Here is a 22280-nt window from a genome sequence, read left to right on the forward strand (position 1 = left end):
AAATACCCTGACAAAAATCAACTTGGGAGAGAGGGAGAGTTATTTCGTCTTACAGTTCCAGGTTTCACTACATCACTGTGGAGGAATCAAGGCAAGAACTTCAAACAACTCGTCTTATCACGTGCACAGTAAGGAGCAGGGTCACGTGAATGCAGACAAATTACATCGTACCCACAGTGAGGGGCAGCGAGAAGTGAAGGCACACGCGATGACTTGCTTGCTGTGCTCATCTTGATTTCTCCACTTTCGCAAAGCTCGGGCTTCCTCACCTAGGGAATGGGGACGCCCACACTGGGCTGGGGCGACCTGCGTTAATTAACTCAGTTAAGACAGTTTCAACGTAGGAAATGCCCTAATTGAGACTTTCTTCTCGGGTGGTTCTAGCATGTGTTGACAATTAAAGTTAACCGGAAGTCAAAGGCATTTTCCCACCTTTCCCTACTTCAACACCAGTTCGTAAACAACCCCGACAGCGTGACTTCCAAGTGCGTTCCAGATCTGTGTGCGTCCTCGAATTCATATCACCTTGAATCCTCTCTTTCCTGGATTTTGACAATAGGAGTTCTCTTTAGAGTCTCCTTTTCCTCACTCTTATATCCACCCTTCACTCCTTTTCCACATGGCTGACATATATATATATATGTATTATATGTATATTATATATATGTATGTATATATATGTATTTTAAAATTAGTCATCAGATCATCTGGCCTTTCTAAATAACAGTTACAGTGACTTTGCTTCGTCTTTGGGAAATGAGCCAGGGGCTTAGCGGAACTGTTGGCATTTGCTCGTCCTCCATTCATCATGAGCCCACCTTGTTCACTTCAGCTGCTTAACCTGCTTTATCTCACCTATTCTGCTCTCCACTTTCTAGCCACCGCAGAGCGCCCTTTCTGTCTCGATTCCTATCCCCGAGACAGTGAAGTTCCCAATGCCGTATTCTCGTCTGATTTCTCTTCATGGTCTCCATTTCTAATTTACACCATTCTGTTCCCTTAGCTCCACGTTAGCTGAGAAAGGTCCCTCGGATTATTAAAATGCCACCGGCATGAGGTTTAGGCAGAGATGTGAAATGGAGGGTTGGTGACGATCTACTGAAGAAGTTCAGGCCGGACTGTGTACCAAAACAATCAGAAATCTCCTCGAGTTCTTTGGTCACCTCCTTGCCAGGCTTTTCTCGTTGGCTGGCATTTCCTACAGGCCATCCCTGCTGCTGTTCGACCCCGCAGCCTCCCACTAGTTGCTTATCCACCTCACCTTTCATCCTCTCAGAAAATTCGGAGCACTGCTTACACCTGATCGCTTAGTTCTGTCTCCCCTTTGCCTGGAAATCCGGGAAGAACTCACCCTCCTATCCAACGGGAGCGCCCTTTGACCCTTGGAGGGGCGCCTTAGGCGTCCATTCTAAGGAGGGTTCCGTGCTATCTTTTACGACAAAATTACTCCTTCAAGTCATAATCATACCAACAGTTAGTTCTGCCCGCTCTGACAACTTCTAGCCTTGACCTCCATGCCTTCCTCTCTCTCTCCATCCTCAGAGTGGTGTTTGAGAGGAGTGTGCGCCAAGCAAAAATGGCCACTAGGTGGCAGTAGCACACCGAGCTTAGTGTGGTTAGTGCTTTCACAGGTTTGCCTACGCAGAGAAGAGGAGCTTCTCCAAAGATGCCCTGCAGGTGGGCCAAACTCACAGGGGAAAGGCAGAGGCGGCTCCTGGGAGAAGAAAGATCGCAAAGAGAACTCACGGGTCCAGGGGTCCAGGTGATGCCCTTTGGGAGTGGGATGAGAAATTCCCGTACCAGAACCGCGAGGGGCCGCAGCAGCGTGGAGTTCTTAATGATAGCTCAAGGTGCAGACTGTGGACGTAAATAAGGGTCTATCACTCAGCGTCAGCAGGTAAAGGCAGGCCATGGGAGAGGCATTTGGGCTACAGCAGACCCAAAAGACACAGCAGCAGACGTAGCAGATAAGTAATGAGTGGGATTAATGTGAAGTGAGGTGGAGAGACGTATAACGGAGAAGAATCAAGCTGTGGCGGCAGAATGAATGATGGTGTGTGTGCAAATATGCACGTGTGTGGTCTGAGGCCTGTGGTTTCACTTGTGTGTGTGTGCAGCTCTGTGGGGAGCTCTGTGCAGCCGTCCTTTAACAGGTGTCTTGGCTAGCGGCAGAGAATCCGGTTATTCTAAACTTCACGTCTTCTGGAAAAAACGGCCATGGGCACAGGGTGTCCTGGGTCTATACACTCGTATCTCATGGTAAGCTCCAGTTCCTCTTCAGAGGGCCAGGTTTCTATTTAAGAATCTGTAGCATGCTCTTCTGCCATTTGAGTTCTGATCACACGTTATTGTGAAGCATTGCAAAAGAAAGTACACACATCATCAGTCCAGGAAACGACTGGAAGGTCAGAGCCAGCGGCTGGCTGACAACTTGCTAGCAGCCACTGATTTATATCTTTATGTTTTTATTTGGCTTTTAGAGCCCCTTGCCTCCCTTTTATTGTCCTATGTGATTCCTTCACAAGAGTGATAGCATTTGCCGGGCTGGAGCCAATAAAGGAACAGAGGACATTAGAAGAGCTGAATATGAATGTGACAGTGATGAAGAGTCGTCACGGAGTCGGCTGCCGCCTTCTGAACCAAACAATGCATCTTAATGAGGCCAAATGCTTCTGTGTATTTTGAGGACTTTGAGGCCTAGTGGTTAGATGTCACATAAGGTTCACTTACAAACCCTGTTAGCCAGGTACTCTGGCACAATTCTAGCACAGGAGGTGGATGCAGGAGGCCCATGAGTTCAAGGCCAGCATGAGCCACACAAGGGTTAGGGTTAGGGGTTAGGGTAGGGTTAGGGTTAGACCGTATCTGAAAACAAAGCAAGCAGTTTGTTAAACCATATGAAAGTACTTTCTTAACAGTCAGTATAAATATTCATAAATGCTGTCCAGAATGCTGAGCGAGGAAGAACAATGGACCCATTGTCTTTATTTCCAGTACTAATAAAGCCAGTACCCTTTCTTCTGGAATTATTTTCAAACACAAGGAAGAAGAAAACAAACATTGGGTTAAAAATAAGATAGTGGACACACACCTGGCAAATTTAGAAAATACCTGTTCAATGTGCACCACCATTATATCTCATCCTTATCATGTTGCAACCTCTTCTTTGATGGTTTTGACTTCCAGTTAGCGGATTGGTAGAATGAGAGGAGGAAAAAAAAAAATCCTGATTGAGCAAGTTGCCATGGCAACCCTGCACTGTAGTCATATTTTTCTGTCTGTAACTATAAATGGTAAAATGTAACCTTTCTAATTATGCTGCCGCATCTTTAACTCTGTTGGTGCTGAATCCTCTACCAAGTTTGATGCCACTCACACACACACACACACACACACACACACACACAAACACACAAAACCCCAACAGACTTCATTTCATCTCAACAAAAACCTTTACAGTAACTAGAACCTGTTAGGGTTATAGATATTGACACTCAGCCACGTGCTAGAGCACAGGTACTTAAAGATATCGTGCCTGTGTGTCCAGATCGCACATTCTAAACATCCCAAGTAATTAAGACCATAACCCGGGTACAGGTTTGTTACTTGTTTGAAGGGGCATTTGAGTAGAATAAGAAAGCTGTTTCAGGATGAGCTTGACCTTGACCTTGAGCAAGGACTTACTTTGGCTTCAGTTGTATAGGGACGATTCAGGCAGCCGAGGCCTCCCCACATCAGTTTTAAGCAACTCATACATTCAAAGTAGTGAAACCAGCACTTTGTCCAATCCTGATTTCCATGGCCCCCTTCTTGTTTCTCTCTCTGCCAAAGACTGAATGAGTTGCTAAAGCCCAGATGCTCCAGATCCAAAGCAGAGATGAGGACAAAAGCCGGGAGAGTCAGGATACCTAGGATTTGTCAGTTACCAAAACATCACCCTGTTCCAACCAGAGAAGCTACACAGGCCCAACAAGAAAGAGCTGGCTTCGCTATTTAGCACCATCCTCCAAGCCTCTGTCAGAGACTACGTATTTCACAGCGAAGTACAAACACTGGCACATTTAAATGGCTGTCTTATGGCCATTCAAATTGTAGTGAGAGTTACTTAAATCAGATTTGGTTTTTTCCCTCTGACACTGGCAGAGGCAGAGCACAGTAAGGCAGGGAGGTTTACCTTGTGTCGTAAGCAGGGGGAGGGGGCTTTGGAACAAGAGTTGCAAAAGTTGCGGGCAGGGTGTGGTGCCTGTGGGTGATGGGGGTATTGACCACAGAGTGTTGTGAGGATGGTGGAAATGGGAGGAGCCTGTCGCTGTCTTTGTATGTGGGAAATGAGGCAGTGTGCTTTTTTTCGTGGTCTAATCTCTCAGCTAAATGGCACAGCAGGTTCATAGATGGTGTGGCCTTTGAATGTGTACACGGATGCACTGGCCCTCTTGTGTGCTGGCTTTTGAATGTGTACACGGATGCACTGGCCCTCTTGTGTGCTGGCCTCAGTGCTTCTTTCCTTTTTATTGTCCAGTCGTGCTCTGCCGTAGAGATCCACTTACTGAAGAAAAAATATCAGGGCTTCGAACAGTCCATGTGGCTGGTTCGAACCTACGCAAATGATTCTCCTAAGTAAATGCCAGCAAGGGTTAGGTCATGTGATAAGCACATGCTAAACTTTGTAAAACCCTCAGAGGCGCTGGTCAGAACCGCTGTTGCTCTGCATGCACACCAGCAAAGGATAAGAGCTCTACTTGGTCTGTTTGCTTGTTTTGTTTGTTTGTTTGTTGTTTTTGTTTTCCAAACAGGGTTTCTCTGTGTAGCCTTGGCTGTCATGGGCTCGCTTTGTAGACCAGGCTGGCTTTGAACTCACAGAGATCTGCCTGCTCAGAGTGCTGGGATTACTGAGGTGAGGCTAAAGATTTATTTTTTTAATGTGAGTTCTCTATCTGCATGTACACCTGCATGCCAGAAGAGGGCATCAGATCCCAGTAAAATGGCTGTGAGCCACCCTGTGGTTGCTGGGAATTGAACTCAGGACTTCTGGAGCAGACAGTGCTCTGTCCCACTGAGCTCCAGCCCCTTGGTCCATTTTCTTAATGCCACTTAATATTTTCAGTTAAACATTTTAACTATTCTAATACGTAATTTTTCTCAATTCAGTGTGAATACCTGCTTTTCTAAGGACCAGCTGGGCAGAGTCTTTTTGTTTGTCAAATGTACATATTTTCTCATGAAATATACATTCAAATATTTTGCTTTTTTTGGTGTTCTTTTTGCTTATTGGTGAGTTTTGAAAGTTTTAAAAGCATATGTCTTTTATCAGATATGTGACTTATAATTTTTAATATGTTGCTGACATTTTCAATCTTATAACCGTGTATTTGTTAAAACAAAATTTTTTACTGTATTAGTGTATTTTTTCTGTTGCTAAAGCGTATGTATGTATATGTATATACACACACATACACACACACAAATATATATATATATTTAAATTCTTATCAGGAAAAAACTGCATATTTAGCTCATAGCTTTGGAAATGAAATCCCAGATTAGGCAGCCTCATTTGTTTAGGCCCTGGGAGAGGACATTATCCTGAGTGTATAAGAGAAGAAAACATATTGTGAGAGAGAATAACAGAGTGCATTGAGGCATTATGCTAATTTTTTTCCTAATTCACTCTTATTGGAACGCAGGAAGGACCCATACATTGTGATGTAACCATTTCACTCTAGAATCCATCACCAGAAGTTTCTGCTCCCCTCATTGGCATGACGGGACTCAATCTTGCCGACAGAGCACAGCTTTGGGAAGACAAACCACCTCTGCATGAGAGAACTGACTGTTGTGGACTTATGCTGTAGACCCATTTTAAGGTTAAATTTTATTAGTCACCACAGTGTCCACATACATTTCAAAAGCCCGCTACTCAAATGTCAAGTTTCTTGGTCTATAAAAAAGCAGCCAGGGCCTTCAGGCATGGAGAGTTCTTCTCCAATGGCCATCGAGACCAGCCAGTCTCTGTAGGTAAAGAAGCCAAAATTCAAGAAGAACAAGCATGATTTCCATGCCCCCAGAAAGCTGGTCTGGAGCCTGAAATTCTGACTCAGTGTTCAGGGTTTAATGAAGTGGTCAGTCCCCACTAGAAAGTCACATCATTACAGTAGTGTTCTTTTGAACCTGGGCTTGTGCCTCGTAAGCTCTCGGCAAGGGTAGGCTGTACTTTTTCTACTCTCACACGCTGGCACCTATCCTGACCCTAAAACACGGGTAGCCGTGGAACAAGTTCTTGTTGATCTCTCTGATCGTGGCTGCTTCTCTGGCTTTGAATTCCAAATCCTCCTGAGTTTGCCTCCCGAGGGCTTGAACCACCAGGACTGACTTAGCAGCCTTTGAAGAATGAATTTGCATTTAAAGTACGGCAACGAGAAAAGAAGCATAGCGTTGACATCGAGAGGACCATACGGAAACTCTGGCTGAGATATTTACCAGCATTGTGGGTATAAGGAAAACTAAACAACCCTCTAACCCCCAGTGGAAAACAATGCACCCACATGTTATGCTTATGGAACTTATACAACTATGTATGTGAGAGCCCGCCAAAGCTTGATACACACTCATCCCTAAAGAATTTTTTTTAATTATTATTTTTAGAATTGTATTTCAGATTTTGGACTGTAAGGAATGTAGACATTAGAGATTTTGATGTTTGAGGATTTCAACGTTTGGAGTTGTGGTTTTGGGGACCCAGCCCTCAGCCACCCTTACGATTCCAGAGAGGATAGTGTGACTGTATCAGTGACCTTCCTCTTGCTGTGATAAGCCACCCAGGCAGCTTAGAGAAGCCGGGGGTTATTTGAGCGTATAGTTTCAGAGGAGTAGGAGTCCATCACGGCAGGGCAACAGCAGCTGGCAGCAGTCAGGGCGGCAAACAGCAGCCAAGAGCTCAAGCCTCAGGCCGCGCAAGCGCCTTTGCTGTTGTTGGAATGGAAATCCCAGTTTGTGTGAAACGAGAAAGAAGCACAACGGACGTGAGGGTGAAGCTCACAACTGAAAACGTGGGCGGGTCGTCCCGATGGAACCCGGGCTTGTGCCTCAGTGGGAGAATGGGCTTTCGCCCGGAGCTCCAGCCTCAGAGCGAAGTACAAACGCAGTTGCCCAAAACAATCCTGGGACCAGAAGGGATCTTTGCAGGGGCTTGGGAACACGAACATCCTTTTCTACCCCTCTCTGGTCTTTATGCTATAGTTTTCATGTGTTTCTCTTGAAAACTGCATGCTTATTCCTTGAAGCAATCCCATCTACTAATGTCGTGGAGTAGATCCCGTGAAAGCTGCAAGGTGCCGGAAAGGCAGAGGAGAGTGAGTGTGTGTGTGTGTGTGTGTGTGGGGGGGTATCTGAGCTCAAACATCACATCTCAAACCGGAATTCAATTAAGATCACTTCAATAAACGTCCTTTGTTTCCTTCTCTTCACAACACTTGGGGCCGCTGCTTCCTGCCCAGCTTTCATTTTTAATCCCCCTGCCTGGATCCACATCGTGTTGCTGGCACAATGTGAAAGACTTTCCTCACCCTCCCCTCACCCCAGGCTTGGGTTCTGTCATCTGTGGCTGCCAGTGCAGAGATATACATGGAAGCTCCTTTAGGTGACGCGCAGCCCCTGGGGCACCGCCCTGCAGCTGACCCAGCAGGATGTAAACCCACCCAGAGAACGAAGTGTGTTCCACTGCTCTTGGCTCTCGCAACCTCACATCCACCTTTCTTCTCCCACTGCTCCCCCAGCCGTCTCAGATCTAGTCTTTCCTGCCAACATCTACCTCCTAAACTCACTCAAAAAACAAAACAAAACAAAACAAAAACCACCTCTTTGAAGCCTTAGCCATTTTAAGATAGAAAACATCTCATGTTTCATTGTTATAAGAAAGCTAGAATAATATATATTATCATACATAATATATTAATATATATTATATATATATTTTATAGCAGTCCTTTGTATGTGGTTATTGCTCTTCTGCCTGTCTGCATAGCCAGTGTCCTGTGCAGTCTTAGTATTACCTGGGATCAATCCTTCCCTCTCTTCCATCTACTTCTGGGAGGAAAGCATTTGATCAGCAAATCCACACAGATATCAGTTATCAGTTGATGTATGTACCCAACACATGGATATTTTCTGAGAAGAGATGATGGCGTCAATATAAATGAAATAATCTCAGCTGTGGAGTCAGACACTAAATCGTGATGGGTGAGAGTATTTCCCTGCAAATTGTTCTTGCAGCCCCTGCCTACTGGTATAGAACCAAAAGCCAGGTGCCCTGTGTACCCCAAGAGCTTCAGTATGAAATCTATCATTTCCTCTAGGCATGTGTCCATTGACCCCATAAGAAGTCTAGTTAGGTCATTTCTAACCACTTGGACCATAGTCATAGATTCTTAGATCTCTCACTAACTGATATCATCCAGAATCAAATCCTTCCACTCCAGCTAGCAATCATCATCATCATCATCAAACTCTCCTGTTCCTCAGCCTTGCTCAGCTATCACTCATCCTTTCAGTGAGCTATATCTCCAGTCCTCTTTCATAAGAGCTTTCCCCTGCGCCTACATAGCACAGAAATTGAGGAAAGGCCACCATCTTGTTTGGTCCTGCTTCCTTTTGATTTTAAGTGCCCCCTCCTTTAAACTCCACCTCTCCTTGGAAGCCATGTTGTCATGGGTTTTTGTTCTTCACCAGCTTCCTCTAAAAGGTCTCTGAATCACTTGACTTCAGTCTTTGAGGACTTTGACATCACGCTGTCTTCATAAGCACCTACAAACCCTGTTACAGTATTTGATGATTTTTTATATCTATGTTGAGGACAGCGCATCTGGGATTTTATATTCTTGGCCTCCTTTCCAAAGATCTTTGCCCTGTCTTAATTGCCCACAGGCTGGGCCCTTCCTAGTAAATGACCACAGTGCCCACAAAATGTCATTTTCTAAGCTTTATTTTTACTGCTGTGTTGTATCTCTTTAGCTCTCTCCCTCCAACCTTGAGTCTGATAATCCCTCAGCCTCACCCTAAATGCCAGCTCATAGGTTCTGCCATCTTTCCCATAGTGTCACATTCCCCAGATCCCGTTTTTCTTCTGTCGTAGACTCCTTAGGGTCTAGTTTCTGTTGTCAGCTTTCACACCCACCCCTGTCCTTTGTCATAACATTCTGCTGCACTCTTGGGTGAACTAGGGACTTATTTACCTTTAAGCCTCTGCTTGGTCTGTTCCAAATAGCTGTATATGGCAGGAAAGAACTATGTTCAAGAGCTATCTTTTAGCTTCACGAATAGTAACATACTGTACCGTGGCAGGTGCCCAGGCTCCCTTAAGAGGCAGCAGAGCATGAGGGGTATGGAGCCAAACCTCCTGCCTCAGGTTCTCTACTCTTCCGTTTGCATAATTTGGATAATTATGAGATGTTTGTTTTTTACTGTTTCTGGCTCAGCCTTTTAATCTGTAAAAGAGGAAAAAAATATTTAGCTCTGGGATCATAGTAAGGATTGATTGAGTTAATAAGGAAGAAGAGCTTAGGAAAGCCCCTGATGTGTAGTGATCTCCTACCATAGTCCTCTCTTTCCCCATCTACTTACTTTCCTGCTCCCTCAGGGAAAGACTTCAAATGTTTTTTCTCTCTTTCCAAATCCTGCTTGCTTTCCTCACTTTGGGTCAAAGGCTTTCATTTTCGCTTTTTAGATAATGGAAATAGACAACAGACAACTTTCTCTGCCCCAAATCAACTGTTATACCCTGGATGTTCTGGTCTTCTCTGTTTCTTTTGATACAGTAAGTGAGGCTGTGCTCTATCAAAGACCAAACATACACACGCTCACACACACACACACCACAGACACACATGCACACATTCACAAAGAGACATACACAGACACACGCACACACATGCACACATGCTCACAGGCACACACACACACACACACACACACACACACACACACACACACACACGTCACATGCCCTTGTACCTTGGGCCTGACTGTAAGTCATTTATTTCAATTCTTCCTTCTTTTACATTGTCTTCCAAATCTACTCCTACAGTATTTGCAACCTCACCCCCAGTGAGACAGACAGTGGTCTGTCTGAACTGCTTCTCTCCCGGTTATCAGTGACCTGACCAGTGTACCAGAGTCACGCTAACTTCACAGTCCTCATCTTCCTTGGCCCAGACTGGGCGGGGCTTTGCTCAGCTGGTTTCCAGGATCCCATCTCCTCACTTTTGTCTTCTTTTCTCTCCACCACTCTTCCTTGGGCTCCTTTGCTGTAACTTCTCATAGTTTTGACTCTTAAATATGTGAGGCAAGAATCCTTGCTTACCAGTTTGTCTCTCTTTACAGTAAGTTCTTTGGTTATCTCAGAAAGTTTCTAGTGTCAAATGCCATCTCTAAGCTGATGTTCCTGCTGTCCTTAGGGTATTTATCACTTCCTGTAAGTCTCAGCTCTGATTTTGCCTGCACAGAGGCTTCCCAAGGCCATGCTAAGAAGATAAGAGTCCCTACACTGATTACTCTGTCTTTACTTTGATCTTTCTTTCTTCCTTTCTTTCTTTTTCTTTTTCTTTTTCTTTCTTTCTTTCTTTCTTTCTTTCTTTCTTCCTTCCTTCCTTCCTTCCTTCCTTTCTTTCTTCTTTCTTTCCTTCCTTCTTTTCTCCCTCCTTCCCTCTCTCCTCCCCCCTGCTCTCTCTCTTTCTCTCTTTTATTTTGGTACAATAGCTCTTATTTGTACATTTAAAGCTTTTTAAAATAAAACCATTATTTACTTCCTCGAGTTCATTGCACTATGAATGCTATGCTTCTTGAATAAAACTATGATCCCATTTAGTCCTAAAAATGCCCGACAATTTTGTTAGAGAGCTTACTACAGATGAAGAAGCAGATTAAGGTTAGGTTAACCCATTGCCACAGAGCTGCTGATGCAGGTAGCCTTATACTTGAGCGTGAATCTACTCAGCATGCCTGTGGAGGACTAGGGGATGAAACTGTGAAGCACCTTTCTCTAGGTACAGAGTTTAGCATCAGGAAAACTGAGAAGCACTCAAGAGGCAGTGCCAGGGATTGGGGGTGGGGCTGAGCGTCTTTGGTAAGAGCTGACTTCGTCCACAGTCAAAGGTCCTTGCCCATTTCCAGTTCTCTTGCCACCTGATGATGCAGACTCTTTGGACCTACTTTGGTGTCTCATTGGAAGTTGGCTAATGGTTTAGTTTATATTTTGCCAACACTGAGGTGTCATCTGCTGAAAATATTTAAGTCACGAATTGTTAAAATCTCCAAATCAACTCTTCTTTGAGACCTATAACATAAGAAAACTTCTTTCAGTTGGGCATGGTGGTGCTCTCCTGTAGTCCCAGCACTCCGGGAGGCAGAGGCAGGCATATCGCTGTGAGTTTGGTCTACAAAGTGAGTCCAGTACAGCCAAGGCTACACAGAGAAACCCTTAGTATTAAAACAAAACAAAACAAAACAACTTGCTGTTTCTGTAGCAGCCTGTCAGTTGACACAATCCCTAAAGAAGCTCGTAGTTAAGACTAGAGAACCATTCAGTTTGCTCATGTGAAGTCAAAATGCCACGACCCACTACCTAGCCAAGTACAGAGCTAATTAAAGGGCATGTTAAAGTTCCAACTCTAGTTACAGAAGGTAAGGGTTCCCAAGGCCCAGATGAATGGACCTTTCAAGTATCCGTACTTAAAATAGTTGCCTGTTTATAGTCTGTGCTCGGTGAATGCTGACCGTTCAGGTTCCTCAGACATGGGGTCATGAGTTTAAAAGATGTTTTCATGCACATGGTAGATACGGTTGGTTATACATACTAAAATGCATAGTGTTCTCATAGTGTTTTCTGCTGTTTTTGTTTCAAAGAGATCCATCTGTTCACCCTCCGATACCTCCAAAACCCTGCTCTCCCATCGCGTCTCCTAAGCAACCGAGGCAGAATAACAGGTAAGAACCTGCCCTTCAGGATATCTTGCCAGGATGTTGAAGGAAAATGAGAGTAAAAAATGAATGACCTTGTGAAATCATGGCTCGGCTTTTTCTGTCCAGTCACTAACGCAAGACTCACAGAACTTCTAGCTCTTTCAATACACATGTGTAATTATTTTCTCATTAGCATGGTGATAGCTATTACTTGCCTTTTGGAACAATATCTTTAAAATGGCCATGGACCAGTAGAACTGGAAGTGTTGTCTGAAGGTTTCTTATATATTAACACTTTAGGCTGTTACTTGATTTTTTTTTAAACTAAAGATTTTTTTATTTATTTTAAAACTATCATGATTTTTTTTTTAAGAATTCCAAATAACTTATCTCCAAGTCTGGAAAGCCACACTAGCTTTTTCTACTTTGAACTTCTGTCACTCTGTAATTAATACTTAGAAGCCAATTCAGAGACTTGGCCATCATTGTGCCTGTCACAGAGTGTGACAATCTTGAACCATTTTTTCCAGATGGGTATCTCATCTTTTCTTTAGTATTGTGAGGTGTTCTTTAGTATTGTTGAGTGTCTCAGTGGAGACTGAGGTCTGCAGGAATGCTGCTTTTACCTCTTTTTATTTTGCCTCTTGAGGAGGATTTTTGACACCATGCAAGAGAAAATTATAGGACTATTATTCATAAGTCACAACTATAGAAGCTTTTTTTTTTTTTTTGTAAGAGGATAACCTTCTAGAAAGCTTGAATGAGGAACAGGGCTGTATATGTGTTCATCCTTAGGGGGGTAAAACTCCAGAGCTTGGCTAACCTATAAGATCCCTCCAGATATCTGAAATTTTGTCCTTAGGATATAGCTTTAATGAGCCAGGGGAATAGTTTTTCACTGAACTAATTAATGATATGGGTTAGCTTTATAACTTTTCATTTCTGCAATGATGATAATTATCTCACAAGAGCAATGGCTCAAGTTTCTCGTCATACCTGATTGGTCCTCTTAGTCCTATAGTATTAAGCAATTAAGTCATAATTAGAATAGATTTTTTTAAAAAAGAAATTGAAATAAGTTGTCGTTGGACCTAAATTCTAATCTAAAATCATTAACACTAGAGGGAGGCTCATGTTTATAGTAAGAAAAAGCTAAATTCCATAGGAATTGGTCAAATCCATTTTTACTATTTTCATTTCTTTCTTCCACTAATGATCCAAAAAATAAAATTGGGACAACTTGCATGCTTTAAAAACCCCGATTACTTTAATCACAGCATGGCGATTTTAATGAAAGAATATGAAAGGCAAGTGTTGTCTATGTAATTAACACATGTCCTCAGGAGAACAAAAAATAGTTGAATATAGCTTCCTGAGAATAAGCAAGAATGTATAAGTAGGTCAAGCACAGTCTGAGGAAAAGAGAGAAGTCTTATAAATTCTGACAACATAGCATTGTGCAATTTACTGCTGTCAGTGTAATGTGGTCCTCAACGTGTAGAAGTATTTGAAATTGTAGTCTTATTTCTGGCTGTTCCTGAGCAAATACATTTCTTCGCGGTATTCACATGGGACAAATCTTTAAGGAAAAAAAAAATTATTTATTTATTTATTTTGGTGAACAACCAAAAAATTCTTAGCCTGGCATGGTGGCACACTTTTTAATCCCAGCACATGGGAGGCAGAGGCAGGCAGAGCTCTGTGAGTTCAAGGCCAGTCTAGTCTACAAAGTGAGTTTAGGATAGCCAAGGCTACACAGAGAAACCCAGTTTCAAAAAACAAACAAAAAAATTCTCAATATTTCAAATGTTGTATCAATATCTGACAGTGGTAAGGACAAAAAGATTCAATGAATGGAAATAAAATGAACAATGTTTATATCAGACACAAGTAAATGTCCCCTGTGGTTTAAAACATATGAAAAGAAGTTGATACTGTAAAATCAGTACCTTATACTTTTTAAATGTTCAATAAGGGAAATAGTTGAATCTCAACCAATACAAGAACTAGGGCAATTTTTTTTGTGAAGTGGTATAATATTTATATTTCTGGACACAATTGTCTTCTCATAAATGTAAATTTAACATGGAAGAGTTTCCTACCTAACAGGCATTACTTTTAAAATTCTAGGCAGATACATGCCACAGCAGTTGCCGGTGGAGAAGCTAGTCGGCATGCCGAGAGGAATTTAAGGTACAAAGCTCTGTCTACATGCATGTAATTGTGTCAGTGGTGAAGCGTGTTTGTTGATGTACTTTAACAAATTAGATAAAATCAGTTTTCTTGCCAACTTTAGTTATAGTGAGTAAACTCTTTATTTGTTTTTGAGACAGGGTTTCACCGTGTAGCCCTCGCTGGCCTAGAACTGTACGCAAGGCCAGCCTCAATTTTAAATAGGTCCATCTGCCTCTGCCTCCAGAGGGCTGGTATTAAAGTGTGGCACCCTGCCTGGCTAGGTAAGACATGCTTTTGTAGGATCCTGTTCTTTAAGTTTGCTACGAGATTTACATTGCAAATCCAAAATCGTCTGAACATGAGGACGAGATGAAACCGCTCGAAGGAAGGAGGCCTGCTTATCTCTGTACTCGCTGTAATTGCTTCAAGATACGGGACACTGTCGCTCTGTGAGCATAAATGAACAAGGGGAAGCGTTCTTGCTTGGTTGCTCTTGTAGCACAGAAGCTTTCCATTGGTTCTGGCTGTGGACCCTGTGTTCGGCCTCTCCTGCAGCGTCAGCACAGGTTCACACATTGTGCGGATTCATTTCCCGAGCATCTGCTTTCCCGCCACCACAGTCCTGATCCCCAACTGTTTTGAGCATCCACCTATCTTAAAATTTTATTTCACTCTAGACATGTATGTTTTCTTTATATTTATTCTTCTTTGGTATTAAGTAAAAATAATGGCGTTTGGAAATACTGTTTTTTTTTTTTTAGAGGTAGGCATGATGGCACCTGCCTGTAATCCTAGCCCCTGGGAGGCGGGAACAAGAGGGTTAATGCACGTTTGAGGCCATTCTGGTAACCACCGCGAGTTCTAGGATAGTCGGGGCTACATAAGGAATAGTGAGTGGGAGAAATGGGAGTACCTCAAGAAGAGCCTGCCAGTTGAGTATCCAACACCAAATAGTCAGCCCTAAAAGAATACGTGCAAGTGACGTTATACAGACTGAGAAATTTGTATGTATGTAAATAAATAAAAATGGTCTCTGAATGTATATGGGATGGCTTAGAGGGAGGAAAAAGGAGGAGATTATGACATTATGTAATAATCTCTTTTTTCTTTTGGTTGTCGGTCTAGCCTTTAATGACTGAGCCATCTCTCCAACCCAGAAACTGAAAAAAAAAAATCTAGCATTTCTATTTTATAGTTTTGTAGTTTCATAAGTATAATAAGCCAATTTGCAGTGAAAAAAAAAAGACTGAGCTATTTCCCAAAGTCAAATTTCTTTTGTCTTGTCCCTTTGACTCTCAGACCACACCTTCACTTGGGGGGAAGTTGACCTCTCTGTACTGACAGGTTTCTGTGAAGCTCACTGCCTCCCACACTACTGCACATGACATCATGTGACGTCAGTGCATCTTCCCTGAGAGTTCGATGCTCCAGTCCGCTGAAGATAACTCAGTGGCAAAGAAGGATGCTAGTGTCTGTGTGCACCATGAGTGGGCACACCAGGGTCAACTCGTGATTCTATTAAACTCATCATTTCTGAGTATGGACTATCCTGTCCTTCACCGGAAAGTCTAGAAAGTTAGCTGTGGCTGTCTAGCTCTGGGCCCACTGACCTGCTTCTCTTTCTGTTTGTTGAAGGACTGAAGATCTTGATGACATCATCAGAGTGGCTGCTTCACTTCAGAAAACTGACAAGGGGTGAGGTCCTGGAACTCCCAAGCTTGGGTTTTCCCTCCTCTTCTTTGTGATCTAAAAGCTAGCCAGTGCCTCTGTGATTTCATAGGAGCCAGTCCCCAGTGCTACTGATCGCACATGATTAAGAAGAAAAACCTCTCAGTGTCTCTCTTTAGGTCCCCATGAGTAGGGGTGGTACTGACACTTATGGATGCCCATGTCCATCCTCCACTAGTCTACTCATCCTCGTGATGTCAGGTCTCAGCCATACCCCAGTCCTATGTTTGTGTTGCTAGCCTAGATGTGTCCTGATTTTTGTCCTTAGCACCTCCACTTCAAATATCCTTGGACCATGTTCACCTGTCTTCACAGATATGCTATTTTCTGCTTCTGTTCTTCCATCCCTGTAGGCTTGACTTTCCAAAACCATCCTCAGTTCTTCCACCCTTTTCCCCCTCTTTGTAGTATAGGTATGGACAGCCCAAATGTCTACAGTGTCACTTGTAGGTATAGGGTCTCAGGCCTGTTCAGGCCCTCACTGAACCCAGGGTAAGAGGTTAGCATGTGTGTTTATACTTACTTCCACTCCTCTAGCCCCTCTTCTTTCTGTCCCATTGCTGACTCTGAATGCCAGATATGTTTTTCTGTAAATACCTGCCAGGACTCCCCATGGCCCATATTTATCTCATAGTTGACACCAGCGTGGACCACTTTATTCCCACAATTTCCAGACACTTTTGTCTTTGCCATTCCTTCCCCACGTGATCTTTACCAGTCTCGGTGCCACCATGCCCATCTATCCGAACCTTACCAGTTTTCAATATGCAGGTCACCAATCACCTTCCCCATGAATCCTCCTTGTGCGATCCAGGGGAATGTCACTCCATCAGTGATAGACCCAGCAACTCCTACTCCACAGTCCTAACCACATTAGCTCTGCTTTTAACCTGTGCTACCTATAGAAGCATCTTCTCCTCAATCTATCCTCATCATCCCTTTCCTCATCCTCTTCAGGGAACATATTTCATCTCAGCCACCACAGATCATTTATGCGTTAACAGGCAGCTTGGTCCAAAGGAGTAAAATGTCAAAACCCTGGATACAAATATTTCATTGTTTTAATCCCAAACCTGAGAAGTTTTTCCTCATTTAATGTAATCAAGCAACGATAAGAATTTACTAGGATATATTTCACTAAAAAACAAAACAAAAAAATCAAAAAGGTTGGCTGTGCCGTCATGTAACTCCAATCCCAACACTTGGGAGGCTGAGCAAGAAAGGGAGCCTCCAGAGTGACCCTCTCTGAACACCATTACCTAACCAGAGGGGAAAATGATTCTTGGTTTTCTATGCCATTGATAGGAGCTTTGTTTTAGATAGAGATGAGAAAGTATCTGCATGTTCCATGTTCAAGTTTCATTTTTCTCTCATTTGAGCTCCTGTGTTTCTGATATTATTAATTTACTACGCTCTTTAGTACTGGGGCTTAAACCTAAGCCTTATACGTGATGAGAAAGTGATCTCTCACCGAGATTTCCTTGGCCTTTTTTTTTTTTCCAAAAAACATTTTATACCAAACCAGCATCTCTTTAAGTTTCCCAGTGTTGCCTTGAACTCTGTAACCCAGTCAGGTCTTGAACTTGTGATCTTTTTGCCTAAGTATCTAGGATCACATGTTTGCCCAGCCATGAAGGAAAGATAAGTGCGTGTTGTTGAAGCGTGATGGCATTGTGGCATGAGTCACACACACAGGGAGAGCAGCACTTGCTTGGCTTTCCTGTCCCTGGTCCCCAGCCGCAGGCACAAATCTCACCGGATGGACATACATTTATCAGAGAGAGAGAGAGAGAGAGAGAGAGAGAGAGAGAGAGAGAGAGTAGGTGCTTTCACACGGACCAGAGAAATGAACTCTGCACTGTCCAGAGGGAACAGAAAGAGCTCCGTTATCCCAACTGCTCTTTGTGGAATGGAAAGCTACTGCTATCTGATTGAGGGCATTTAATTTGTTGCAAAGACAATAGTGAAACTTAATATCTAAAGCGTTTTATCAATTTATAATCATTTTGAAAGCTCGGGTTCTTCATTCAGAGTGCTGTCTCCATGGTGCTTACTTTACCAAAGAGCATCTTTCTTGCGTATTATGCTAATTTTCTTGTGATAAACACTAGAGACCTTGAATCCTGAAAAAAAGAAAATCTCATCATTGTGGTTCGCGTCAGTCACAAAGGTCTGGGGCTAAAATGTACAGGGTTCTTACAGTTGCTCTTTCCCTTGGGATAGAAGCGAATTTTCAGCCAGCCTCGGCCTATCAGGTAGCATTTCAAGCAAGAAACGGTCACAAAATACCATGTCTTGGCACCAGGCAGCCTTTTTCCCCCCTTTAGGGCAACACATCACTCCTTTTCCTTTTCAGTCAGGGCCAGTAACTGGTTTTCAAACATTTCAGTATTTATTCTCAAGTTTCGGTTTTATCATTCAATGTATAATATTGCTTTCAATGAAACATCTGTTTATCGGTGTTGAATCAAACATGTTGAAGGTCCCTGAGAGGACTGTTCTGGACAATTCTTCTGGCAATAGTGGTTTATCTGGCATCTTCAGCACACAGAACAGACATCCACTACACCTCTCTTAAGCTGACACAGTGTCTTGCTGTGTACAACTCAATTGAAAAGGTAAATATAGCAAGCCTGTATTACATGAACAATATTGACAAGGTACTATTTATTTTAACGGCTCAGATTAGGTGAGCATCTATGACTTTCTAGGCCATATGCTCAGAACTGTGTATTAACTTATTGACTCTTTTTAAAGATGAACATGATCATTACTATTATTTTACCTGTGGGGAAACTGTAGCCACATGAGCTGAAGCAATTCACTCAGGTCGCCAATGAATCATGGTGTCCTTTAGATGGGGGTGTAGATGTCCCCATGTGGCTCAAAAGCTTGTAGGTGTTTACTGGTCTGCTGGTCAACACCAGAGATGACTCAGGAAGAAAGTAGAATGCTACGAAAGTCACATGTGTGACCCTATAGCAGCAGGAAGAGAGAACCAAGGCGTGTGGATGGAAACACTAAAAGAGGAAGGCAAGAAACAGGGGGAAGGGAGTAGATGGAAGAAGGAAAGAGAATCTGGGTAGAACGCATGCTTAGCTTAAGTAGGTCACTCCCCAAAAGACTGGCAGAAAGGGGCTTTGCAGTTCTCAAATGTAGAAACAGACTTGCAAACTTAGTTGACCTAGAATGAACTTGCAGTTGGGTTGAAGAAGCAAGCCATTGTCTTTTGAGTAGTTGCTGTCTGCGCAGGTACACTATCTGAAAATAGAGTCTATAATTAGCCAGGGCAGCTGTGTTTGAGGAGTCAGTTAAAAATGAGTATTAAACATCTACCCAGAGATAATGTGTTAGAGACTGACTGGATGCATTGTAAAGTACAGTTCTGAATTTTTAAGTAGTGTCTCTGGGAAGGGACATGCGACAAAGCACAGTCGCTGTTCTTATGATACATGGTCCAGCAGAGTTCCATAAGACAGACACAAAACCGCACACGCTGCCAGAGGTCCAGACATGGGGAGACCTCAGCTGGTGGTCCAGGGAAGGCCTCTCTGGCAGCGTGGTGTTACACTTGAAGGATAAATAGGCCTCACAGATAATTAACATGGGCATGTGTTCAGTTTCTGAGCGCTCAGAGTTATTTTAGGGTGAATCTGTCCTTTGACTCTGGGAAGGCATTTAAACTAATATTAGGGTTTGTTTTCTTCTCCTGAAGGGAAGAAATGGACAACCTCGTCAGAATGAACAAAAGCTTGAACAGGTGAGGTTTAAATGGTCTTGTTTTCATCTTATTGTAGAATCGAACATCGTAGCTTCTTGGATCATCTTTTCAGAATTAAAAATGTTCAGTTTTAGAGTAGGAGGATCTGCCTAGCCAGGAATACCTCACCAATCTTGAGTAAAGAGCATGCAGAAATAATTAAACAGTTATAATAAAATAACTTATTATTTCATTATTTTAACTTTATTATAATAACATTTTTTTACTATTCTTTTTTTAATTTTATTTTTTTCTTATCAGTTACATTTTGTTAACTCTGTATCCCAGCTGTATCCCACTCCCTCATTCCCTCCCAATCCCACCCTCCCTCCCTCATCTCCACCGTGCCCCTTTCCAAGTCTGATGGGGGGGACCTCCTCCCCATTCATCTGATCCTGTTTTATCAGGTATCTTCAGGACTGGCTGCAAAGCCCTCCTCTGTGGCCTAACAGGGCTGCTCCTCCCTTGGTGGGTGGGGAGGTCGAAGAGCCAGCCATTGGGTTCCTGTTAGAAATAGTCCCTGTTCCCCTTACTATGGGAAACTACTTGGTTACTGAGCTACCACAGGCTACATCCGAGCAGAGGTTCTAGGTTATATCCATACATGGTCCTTGGTTGAATGTCAGTCTCAGAAAAGACCCTGTGCCCAGATATATTTGGTCCTTGTGGAGCTCCTATCCTTTCCCCATCATACTATTTTAATAAAATAATTAATCAGTTAAAGTCTAAAAGTGCTGATATCTAAGTATCCTTGATTTTCATGTTCCATGAAGTTTAAGGCAGTTGTATGTTTATACATATACCACAGTTTCTGGTATCTTAATACATTTATATGTGCGCTGTTTCACTTGATTGCTGAATATTTTGAGTTTAACCACTTCAAAACCCACTACTATCTTTTATTATTATCTCCCAGTTTTGAATTACTTGCCACTGCGAAACAAAATATCCTAGGAGAGACAAATGAAGGGCAGAGTTAGAAAGGGTCAGCAGATACCAAAGAGAAGGAACAAATTAAGAAGTGTCCACTGGTTTCATTGCTCTAAGGCTAGAAATATGGTTTTCCTATACTGTTTTAAGACTGTGATCCATATTCTGCAGCGTGACTGACAACGGGTCACCTAGATTTGCTGCTTTTCGGATTCCTCATCTGTTCAGACAGGAGGCTGTAGATCAGGAGTTGTAGAGTCAGGCATGGATGGGTGGATGTGGCTCACTTCATAAGGCATAAGCTGTGGAGGAACCAGGACAAGAAGAGAAAATATTCTCTCAACAGCATCTCAGAACCAACTGAGGAAGCCACACAGAAATCTGAAGCCAGTGTTGTGGGGCAGTTTCAGGAGATCTTGAAATGTCATGGTCTTGCATCATAGATGGCTCTATAAGTACTGGCTCATATTAAAATGAAATATATATATATATATAAAATTTTATATATTTTCAATTCAATACTTTCTATCTACTAATCATTGATCAATCAATCTATCTGCAATTAAAGGAAAAGGTGAATCTGAGAAAAAGGCCATGAATCTGAGAGAGGTGTGGGAAGGAGTATACATGGGAGGGGAGTAAAGAAAAAAATAATGTGCAATTGTACTTTAATTTTAAAAATATAAAGAGAGAAGACAGCGACTGGGGAAATGCCTCAGTGGTTAGTGCACTTATTGCTCTTTTGAAGGGCCTGGGTTTGGTCACTATGTTGGTTCCCACATAGTGGCTCACAGCCCTCTGTGAGTCTCACCCTCTTCTGATCTCTGCAGAAGCCAAGGGATGCCCATGATACCCAGACATGCTGGCAGACAGAACACACACACACACACACACACACACACACACACACACACACACGATTTGTTTAAAGAGAATGCAAAATAAAAAAAAAATAACAAGGAAATTCTTTGGTTGCATTTTTCCCTAAGACTTACTGTAATTTAAATTTGGAATTTGGAAAAACAAAAAACAAACAAACACAAAAACACCTGTGTGGAATAGAGCAGTTTCCAGAACCATAGCTCATCTTTCCCAGGCAGCTTGTATTTTACATGTAAACTGCCGTATGCTTTTTATAATGAAGCATATGTCATTATTACTGACGTGATTTTTTTTATCCATATATATTTAAAGAAATCAAGGTCTCGATGGCCTCTTCAGAACAAACCTAAAGGCACAGCAGATAGACAAGAGGTAAGTGTGCCTGGCATCTCTGATATCCCGCGTCCAGGCTGCGCGCCTTGCTCCTTCTCATGGTGGCGGCGGTGAGGGAGCTGCAGCCCCTGGCAGGAGAGCACACCAGCAGATGGGCTAGCTCGCTCAGCACCGTACATTTAGTTCAGACGTAATTTCCCGGAATGATCTCCGCTCTTCCATTCAACAAGAGAAAATGAGCAATTCATAGAAAATGTTTATTATATCTGACCTTTCCAGTTGCCACACAGTTTCACGGTTTTTATTGCGATTCCTTTTGTTTCCAGAGCTCAGAGTCTTGAAAGTCTCATCTTTATGAACACCCAGACGGACAGAGACGTGAAAGGGTAAGATTCAGTCAGGTCAGGCCGCTTCATCGAGTCTTTGACTGCCTTCTGTTGTCAGCAGGAAGCCCCGTGCTCTGCCAGGGTCAGGCCGTCTGGTGGCACGGGCTCTGGGTCAGGATCAGGGAAGGCTGGGT

General features: G+C 42.9%; 1 protein-coding gene across 2 annotated transcripts in view; it reads left to right on the forward strand.

The window, feature by feature from the left end:
* Scel (sciellin) overlaps positions 1-22280 on the forward strand; it is a 99790-nt gene that overhangs the window by 35032 nt on the left and 42478 nt on the right. For both annotated transcript variants that reach the window (XM_021662852.2, XM_060391568.1), the window contains exons 9-14: positions 11896-11976; positions 14083-14145; positions 15763-15822; positions 19571-19615; positions 21740-21799; positions 22087-22146. In XM_021662852.2, coding sequence (XP_021518527.1) covers positions 11896-11976; positions 14083-14145; positions 15763-15822; positions 19571-19615; positions 21740-21799; positions 22087-22146 — 369 coding nt within the window. The remainder of the gene's footprint in view (positions 1-11895; positions 11977-14082; positions 14146-15762; positions 15823-19570; positions 19616-21739; positions 21800-22086; positions 22147-22280) is intronic.

Source organism: Meriones unguiculatus, chromosome 9 (genome assembly GCF_030254825.1).
Source record: "Meriones unguiculatus strain TT.TT164.6M chromosome 9, Bangor_MerUng_6.1, whole genome shotgun sequence".
NCBI lineage: Eukaryota > Metazoa > Chordata > Mammalia > Rodentia > Muridae > Meriones > Meriones unguiculatus.